The sequence below is a fragment of the Lolium rigidum genome, chromosome 6 (genome assembly GCF_022539505.1).
Source record: "Lolium rigidum isolate FL_2022 chromosome 6, APGP_CSIRO_Lrig_0.1, whole genome shotgun sequence".
NCBI classification, from domain to species: Eukaryota; Viridiplantae; Streptophyta; class Magnoliopsida; order Poales; family Poaceae; genus Lolium; species Lolium rigidum.
This window is the reverse complement of record NC_061513.1, coordinates 72259317-72268496: the sequence shown is the minus strand read 5'-3', so window position 1 is coordinate 72268496 and position 9180 is coordinate 72259317. Positions and strand designations below refer to the sequence as shown.

The window sequence follows — 9180 nt, the reverse complement described above, 5'->3', positions numbered from 1 at the left end:
GCGGTTTAAAGACTGTTCTTTGAATGTAATAAATATGATTTTAAAAGATAAGTAGCTAGTAAAATTCTGTAGCAAAGGAATTGTAATTTGTTCTCCAAGAGATTAGTTGATGCGGCTCATAGGCTGATACTCAGTCTGGTTAATCTATTTTAATTCCTTTCATGTTAATGGGGTGCGGCTAGTTTTGAACTTCGAACAACTATCATCCTCCCGCAGACTGGTTGACGTACTGAACGGTTTGCAGCCCTGAAAGTCTGGTGATTGCGAACTGAATATTGCGAGGGGATACTGTATCAGTTAGGACGAACTTGAAGAAGATAAGCTATCTATAAATTGGAGCCGTACGTGGAAGAGTACAGCTAGTACCAGCTGTCTACAAGCTTCAGTAGTCACGGCGAATGCGAGGAGGAATTGATTTTTTAGGATCCGAAGGTGTCTTACTGATGATGACTTTCAGTTCACGTAAGTACAAATTACTTATGGTGAGGTGGTCACTGCAGTGTGGCATTGTTGACACATAATATGACCCATATTTATATGAGAAACCAAAATTTGTAGAACATGGTTCTCCCTTTTTCAGTCTCAACAACAACAACAACAACAATAATAACAAAAAAAAAAAAACAATGCCCATAGAAGACCCGACAACAACTAAGCACAAACTCAAAACCATCGGCAATATCTTTAAAGCACTTTGGCATGTCACAAAAAAAATTCGATGTTCGAGTTGGCCAAAACGAGAGTGAACCTGTAGGGTTTCTATAGAGTTCAGGCTTCTAGCTTGTTTATATTTCCTTTCTTGATGCGTTGCATTTTTAACCCTATAACTATGCCCCCTCCCCCCGGCAGAGCGTCCGCCTTTCGTCGTAAAAAAAATCTATGGTGATGGCAACGAATACAACTATCTTGCACATGAAGGCTATAGATCCATACCTCATTTTATCCAGGGTAAATTTGTATCCACTACTTTGTGATGAATGCCATCTATCTGAGTCAGATGTTGGCTGAGTTGACTTGGCATGTACCTCTATTAAAAATTTGTTGGCTGAGTTGACTTGGCATGTACCTCTATTAATAATATGGACCCTTCATCCATTAGGGAAAGAAGTCTATTCATCGTAACCTAAACCTCCGACATTTATTATTGATCCGGGAGTAGTAGTAATCCGCTTTCATCTTGTATTTTTTCGGTGTTACACTCTTAAATAGAGGATGTAATTTAATTTAAACCCCGGACATTTATTAGAGGACTTGCAATGGAGGTTCGAGTCTCTGTATTGTTGAGGGGCTTGCTTGGTGTTCTATGTTTCGCAACATCAATATGCAAGTGGGGGTGGTACCATGGGTGAAATTCAGAGTCTTACCTTTCAATGTGGAAATCCAAGGTCTATCTTTAGCTGGTTGTGTCTGGCAATGGCCTTGTTGAAAGCATTGTTTTGAGAGCGGAGACTATCTTCAAGGGTGAAAACCTAAGATATTTTGATCGGGCGATGATGGCGCTTGTACACTGTTTTCTTCTTGGAGGCGTCGCTTTTTAGAGAGCCTAGAGTTCAGATGTTGTTATGGTGGTGGATGTATTGTTGTTGCTATGGCTGGAACACCGTAGCGGGAATTTTTTTCTTCTTAGTTTTCTTTTTTATCTGTATTGCGTAGTTGCAGATTGATATCTTCTTGATATTAATATATTTCTTTTATAGGAAAAGATAGTGGCAGATGCACATAATCCCAAGGAGGTGAATTGGATATCGGGAAAAGTTAACTTTCTTTGTATATCACATAATTTCACCACATATGCACCCGTAAAACAAGGATTTATATTTGTTGCGGCATCATATGGCTCCATGGTCGCCTCTGCTCTAGCCCCGCCACTAATTGTGGATGCTTCTAGCTCGTATCTTCTGGTCGTTAGTCTCTAATTAGATAGAGGTGTCATAAATAGTTGGCAGAGTTTCAGATAGTTAGTTGTCCGATCTCCATCATCATGTACTGTTATCTAAGTGCCTGATTTACATATTCCTCTCGAGTTGAATACTCCACCGGAATTCGGTGCCGACTATGTTCTGTCGTCCCATTCTCCTCGACACATTACACGACATGCTAGAGCCCACAGAAATGCTTCCCAAATCACAGCGCACCACCAAAGAGAGAAAAGAAGCTGCAGAAAAAGTCAGAAGCTAACAAATGTTTAATACGCGAGCAGATCAGAATGCTTGGCTTGAGCGGGTTGTACGCGCATATCTGCATCTGCTGAAGCTTGAAGCTCGTCAACTGCATGCGATGCGAGCCTGACGGCAGAGTTGAATAGTGGCCGCGATGCTGGCGTGCGATGGCCACGAAACGCGGTGAGCGGGCGGGCGAAAGTGCCGTCTTGACGAGCGCACTATTTATTCCAAGCGCGGGAAACAGGCGGTGGTGCGCATTGACCGGACTAGCGAGAGTGAGAGAGGTGGTGACGACGGCCATGGAAAGCTACAGCTTTGAAAATATGCAGTATTTATTTGGCTCACAGGATTAGTACTGCCCCATTTCGGTTTACAGGTCTAGCGACGAATATCTTTAGGTTAGGCATGTCGAGCCGGCCCGACACAAATCGGTCGGGAAAACTGACCGCTTGCATCCCTTTGCGTGCGTTTCTGTTTGCGTCTGGGATGTCCCTGGCGGTCCGACGTATAAAAAAGATAAATACTTTTTTATTCATTAGAGCACATGATTTACATAATTACAAAAATTCAGAAAAAACTTAGAAGCTAAAAAGGGCTAGCAATGCATGCTAAAAACTAGCCATGGACTATTGCTTGTCGTCGCTGACCAGGTCGATGACCTTCGGCATCCGCCATGGCAGCTGGTAAACCGGCGGTGGAGGAGGAAAGGGAGCGGTGACGACAACCCGGATCCCAGGCCGGCGCTGGAGCAGGAGACGGCGTGTGCGCGTGGGTGTGTTTCAGCATGGCGGAGGAGTCGCCGGCCTCCCCTGCACCAACGAGGATTCACGAAGCTAGACGGCGAGGCCATCCCACGTAGCGAGCTAGTCGAGCTCGCTATTGGATGGCAATGGCCTCCTCCTCGCTGATTTCCAGCGGCTGAGTCGACGGTGAGCTCGTGGTTGAAGAAGTCTACGTCGCCGAGGTATCCCCCGCTCAATGACGTGGGTAGAACTACCACGTCCCGAACAAGATCTAATTGTACGAGGTCAACGCGAACGCAGGATCGTCGCGCAGATCCGGCGGCAAGATGGCTCAGTGGCATCGTACGTCGTGGCGGCACTCTCGTTCCTCACGTGGCACGGGAGGGACCGACACACGGCTTGAGTTCAGATACTAGCCTCCTCCTGGCAAGCCTGCATCCCCCCATGGCACCAGCCTCCTCCCGTGATGCGGCTTCTTGCGGGAACCTGAGCCGCCGACCTTGTGGTCATTATTCGCCTTGCAATACGACCAGCCCTTCCCCATGGCGTAGATGGGTCAAATCATGTAGCGTATATGGAGTTAACTGTATCGTCTATTTTGGCATCAAGAAGTGCAGCGACAGAACAGATTCTCCATCCAAAACCCTAAACAAAATTTCTTAGATTTCGACCCTAGATTTTCAAACGAGCTCGTCCGCTATAATTTACAAACTTTTGCAAAAGAGGAACTAAACGTTCATAAAACGCTACATAAAGCTAACCCGGGATCTATACTACATCATCGGGACTTGGAGCGGCGTCAACGGTCATCGGCGGCAGAGCTTCACACGTGGTTGTCGTCGGTGTCCTCATCGGAGAAGTCCAACTCATTGTTCGAGTAGTCGACAATCACGTAGCCGTGCCGCGCCATCTTCGAGCGGATGGACGCACTCTTGGCCCTCAAAATTCCATGCTCCTCCTCTTCAGCGGCGACACGGGCACACTTGGCCTTCTCACACACGTCGGTGACGACCATCGTGAGGGAGTTGCGCCAGGCCATGGCAAGGTGACCTGCCTCCCGAGCGGTGTTGTCCTCCTCATCCGTGCTCGAGTCGAGCTCGATCGACAGCAGCAGAGGAAGCCTGCACGACACTAGCATGATCACCCGACCCGAAGCTGAGGACAGCCCCGCCTCGCCGCCATGTGCATGCGGGAGGATGCCTTATTCATTGGAATGGATGGACTATAAGTTTTATATTACAAAACATATATTGTTATAAACTTTAGATGAGATATTTTCTGACAATGTAATTTTAGGGTTATATAATTTTTATATTATATAGTTAATTGACGATCTAAGTATACACTCGTCAGGACCAATAAACCGGATAGTGGGAGTATATAAAAATAGAAGGAGTGATTTATTGGTACATGGCACACCGTCAAATCTTATAAAGTAACTAGGAGCATGTGCTATAACTAGCTCTTCTATGAAAGCCATGTCTCACATTTTTCATGTCTCTATCCTCTGCATGTACAAATTTATCATGTAAGCAGGCTATAATTCCACTCTTGTACTTGCTCTAAACCGGAATAGAGAGTACTAGTACTCTAGTAGCCATTAGGATTAGAAAACGTGCATGTTCTTGGCTGACCTCACAACGTACTGGCACGCTCTTGCTTCCATTGACTGGCAACTTCCGTGAGTTGTGGCTTGTGACTTGGACACTAAACTAGGGCCGGAAAGTGTTAGATTAGCTTCGAGCCATGTGAGTTAGACCGCTTCTTCTGAGTAGGTTATCTCTTTTGCGCTGTAGGTTCTTTAAGTAAGATCGGCTTGATATGTTTTCCTAACTGTTGAGCTAACCAATTTGTTTATGGCCTCTTTAGCTAGCTAGCTAAGCTACTGCTACGGAGATGCATGCGGCGACTAAGATAAAGCGCGCCGCGTGTGGGTTCAGACTGTTCTTCGGTGCCATGCCAATACGACCGTAGATGGATTCAGCCACTTGGCAGAGGGATTCTGCCACTTGGCCGAGGAATTCTGAATGTCAATCCTGAATCTTTTGGATGGATCCAGGCTGAATTCATTCGGATGGAGCGTTTGCTGATGACGAAGTGTTTACGGCAATAGTATTTTGTTTCCATGAAGTGTAACAAGAGAGAGAGAGTATTTTTTACAAGAGACTTTTTTTTGTCTCTCAAGAAAATTGCATATTTTTTGTCACTTACTTTCTCCAAACCTATTCGATCTCATACCTGATCCGAAGCGGTTCTTGAGCTAACATGGCGTTGTTTTTGACTTAGCATGCAGTCAAATTTGGCATACCCCTAGTTTATTCTTCCTCCTTATCATGGATATTTCGTGTATAGTTGGTGAGTAGATCCTCGCCTCGTCGGACACTGCTCCTCTGACATTGCTTCGACAAGCGAGGATGCTACAATACCTTATGTTGCACCTGAGCCATTGGATCACAGATGGAAGGATGAGATCTATTTGGACTACAGCCTAGTTATTATGGCGAACTGTGACACTATATTGTGTACTAGTATAGTACATGTATTATGTAGTAGTAATTTTATCATCAAATTTGTGCCGCTTTATATCGAATGGTTTGGCAAAACTCCAGTGTTTTTGCCATCGAGGATCGTCGGAAGGAAGAAAACCCTAGCCACCACACTAGGGGAGTATTTTTTAGGCGCTCTCTTTGGCAGTGCATTATTAGTCGAACCATATTTAGATTGAGTATATACAGATGACGAGTCAAGTATTTTTCACCAGCTTCCCTTTTGGCACTCTCACGGCACATACACCGTGTGGTGTTAACGTGCATTTTCAGAACCTGGATACAACACAACCCGATTAAACTTACTATACCACTAAGTTACATAGTTACATGATCACTAAGTTACAAAAATGTCGGGAGGAGGGGGAGGGGGGGGGGGGGGGTTCCTTTAGATTGTTCATGTAGAACTTATCATTTTTGCGTAAGCAATATACTTTCAAATTTAGGTATGAAAAATGACATGCCCGTAAATACAAATTCGTGTATGTTGTAAATGCGAAAAATAGATTTGAATTATTTTAAGACCAAAAAATACTGATTTTTAGCCTGCACATTAAACCGGGTTTCGCTGAACCTAGATGCCCGCTGCCGTATTTCTACGTGTGGAGATAGAGACCAAACTATTCAACTCCGGTAGCTGAGAGCCCAAGACTTTGCATACCATCCAGCACACGATAAAAGAGCCGTGCCGGCAAGAATTTCCTGCCTGATTCAACAATTCCCCACAAATTTCAAAGAATGAATAGTGTATTTGTACAATCTGTCTGACAACTTATACTACACTGGACACTGTCAGCAGCGTGAGACCGACACGCGGGCCGGCATGACAGTCTCAAACCGCTGACAGTAACCAAAGAGGGGTTTTCCCCCTCCAAATTTCAAACTACAGTCTACACTACTACTAAACGCGTGGAACACAACAGTAATACTACTACTCCTCCCGTTCTAACCTGAGCTAAACCACCCCCAAAAAATCAACTCTTCAAATCAATGCTTTGACAAACGAAGCCAAGAAAAATTAAAGAACAATGGTTTGGACTTTGGACATGATCGCCGTTGAACGTTTCAACGGACGGACGTGTGCCTGACGGAGCCGCGCCGCCGCTCCTCGTACCAGCAGATGCAGCTGAGCGCGACGAGCACCTCGACGATGGCCGCCTCCGCCTTCTCCTTGTCCGCCCAGCGCAGCGTCTGCAGCGCGTAGACGCGCGTCCCGCCGTCGAAGCGCCGCGTCCGGTCCATGGTCCGCTCCGCCTGCCACTGCACCGTGTGGTGCGCCATGGGGCCGAGCCACGCCATGATCCGCGCCACCGCCTCCTTCCACCCGTCCGCCAGCCCGGCGTCGAGCGGGCCCGGGTCCCGCCACCAGTCGCGCAGCTTGGACCGCACCGCCGCCCGGAGCTTCCCGGGCAGCATCTCGTACATCTCGGCCCGCTCCGCGTTGGCCTCCTCCTGCCGCCCCTCGGCCTCCATCTGCAGCAGCTCCTCCGCGGACACGATCACGTTCGCGTACTGCTGCTCCAGCCCCGCGCCGCCGAGGGTGCTGGGCGGCGCGTCCAGCAGCTTGCGCCAGTCCACGCCGGGCTTGTGCCCCGACAGCGGCCTCAGCCCGATGATCGGGCACGAGTTGCTTAGGTGCTGCTGCATCGGCGGGTAGACTCGGGCCTGCTGCGCCCCGAGCTCCCGCTCCCGCCGCGTGATCGGGCCCGACGACGCCCTCGCCTTCCCCGCCCGCGGGCTCAGCAGCTTTGACAGCCTGGCCTGGACGCTGTCGCCGGCGGTGCACGGCATCGGCGGGGGCAGGCCGGGCACGTAGTGCCCGAAGACGGTGCAGATGCGGACGAACACGGCGCAGGCGGCGCGCGCCATGAGGCCGACGGCCTTCTCGTAGCTCTTGCTCCACAGCGACTCCTCCTTGAGGCGCCGCACCTTGATCAGCTGCGTCTTGATCTCCTGGCGCAGCGAGTCGGCGCCGAACGTGTCGCCTCCTCCTCCACCGGTCAAGAGGTGCGTGGGCGGGTCGGTGGTGAGCTTGGCCGGGATGGGCCCGCTGTGGCGGATCCAGCCGCGGGAGGTGAGCTTGCGCTCGTCGGCCTCCAGCTCGCCGAGCGCCTCCATCTCGGAGCAGAGCCTGGAGGTGGCCGCCACGAGGCGCTCCATCTTCTTGGCCTTGACCTTGAGCCCCTTGGCGACGAGCGGGTCGATGCGCGCGTCGTGCGCGCCGGCCTTGAGGCTGGCGTAGACGCCCCCGAAGTCGATCCCGCAGCGCAGGCCGAGCCGCGCCACGGCGGCGGCGGCGGCGTCGAGCGACAGGACCAGCTCGGCGCAGGCGAGGCGGAGGAGGAAGGCCTGGTCGGTGGAGTTGAGGTAGGACACGCCCGAGGAGCGCATGGCGTCGGAGCGCAGCCGGGAGACCTCCTGCTCCGAGAGCGAGCGGTGCAGCGAGAGCAGCCTGGACATGGCCGCCGCCGCCTCGAAGGCCAGGATCCCCAGCGAGGCCTGCGGCACCGCGGGGAGCCGGAAGTCCACCGGCAGCCACGAGGCCGCCAGCTTCTGCGCAACCATCGGTCGTTGCTCGATCCCACGTAACAGCAGCAGCAGCAGCAGCTCGAGATGGATGGATCGGTCGGTCGGTTGTTGGCGGGATTCTGGTGAACGAACGTACGTGAAGCTTGGATTGCTTTCGATCGTCTTGTTATATGAGGAGGAGCGGACAATCAAGCCATGGATGAATGATTCGCGAGCTGGCTTCCTCGCCGGCTCGTCGACGCGCTTGCGGGTACGAGTTTGGTTGGGTTGGTTGGTATGGTCGTCACAAACTTTCTTATATACTGCAACTGCAAGGTTGGTAATCTGAAGGTCGGGGATGGCGATTGTGTGCGAGGGTTAAGTAGCAGTAGTAGAAGAAGAGCAGAGGGCAGCGTGCGTCGGGATGAGAAGGAGAAGACACGGTCGCCGGGTGGGAAAGCACAGCCGAAACGGTAGGCGCGGTACCTAGCTTGCCAGACGACGGAACGACCGTCTGTTGCGGCGTTTTGTTTTGTTTGATTTTCGAGTGTTCGTTCCGGCGTGGGGTGGGGCCACGTCCTCGCCTGTTATTTTATGCCGTAATCGGCCTGGCTCGGTCCGAGGTTACGGCCGCTGAGAGCTGCTTCAACCAATCCATGGGCTCGGGATCTATGCTCTACCTATAGCCATCGTCGACAATAAAATTAAGGGTTTCTTCAGTGCGAGTCTGGGATCATCACGGATTCGCGGGGGAATTGATCTCTTCCCGCGAAATTTCCCAGACATTTTCCAAGTAGGATCCATTCTAGTAGTATGCCCGTTTTGGGTTTTCGTCGTCGATGAAGCAAGGTTCAGGAATCAGGAACATGGCTGTATTCAGGCAATACTGCCCATGCTCTTTAGGCAAAGATGCACCAAGCTAACATGGATCGTGCACATGGCCTAGTGAGCATTCAGTGGCGTATTGTAGTACAAGGCCGGCATCTACATGCATGCATGCATGCATGCATGTGTGCGTGTTACTTACCACCTAAGATACTGTTGTAAGATGGATGGTACTACTCAATCAAAAGATTCACCTCCACCAACTCGTTTTCTCTTCCACGAAAGAATATCGCCGCCTCTTCCAAACCTAGCCGCACCTTCGCACTCCTCCGGCCTGCCTCGCTGGTGTCGGGAGGGACAGGAAACCCGATCTATATGTGGAGTGTTAGGTTGATC

The 9180-nt window shown here is 50.3% G+C and overlaps 1 protein-coding gene across 1 annotated transcript; it reads right to left on the bottom strand.

Moving 5' to 3' along the window:
- Positions 1 to 6496: 6496 nt before the first annotated feature.
- Positions 6497 to 8417, bottom strand: LOC124665211. The gene has a single exon (XM_047202629.1). It carries the CDS (start codon positions 8014 to 8016, stop codon positions 6517 to 6519), a length of 1500 nt encoding a protein of 499 aa, XP_047058585.1. The 5' UTR covers positions 8017 to 8417; the 3' UTR covers positions 6497 to 6516.
- Positions 8418 to 9180: the final 763 nt, after the last annotated feature.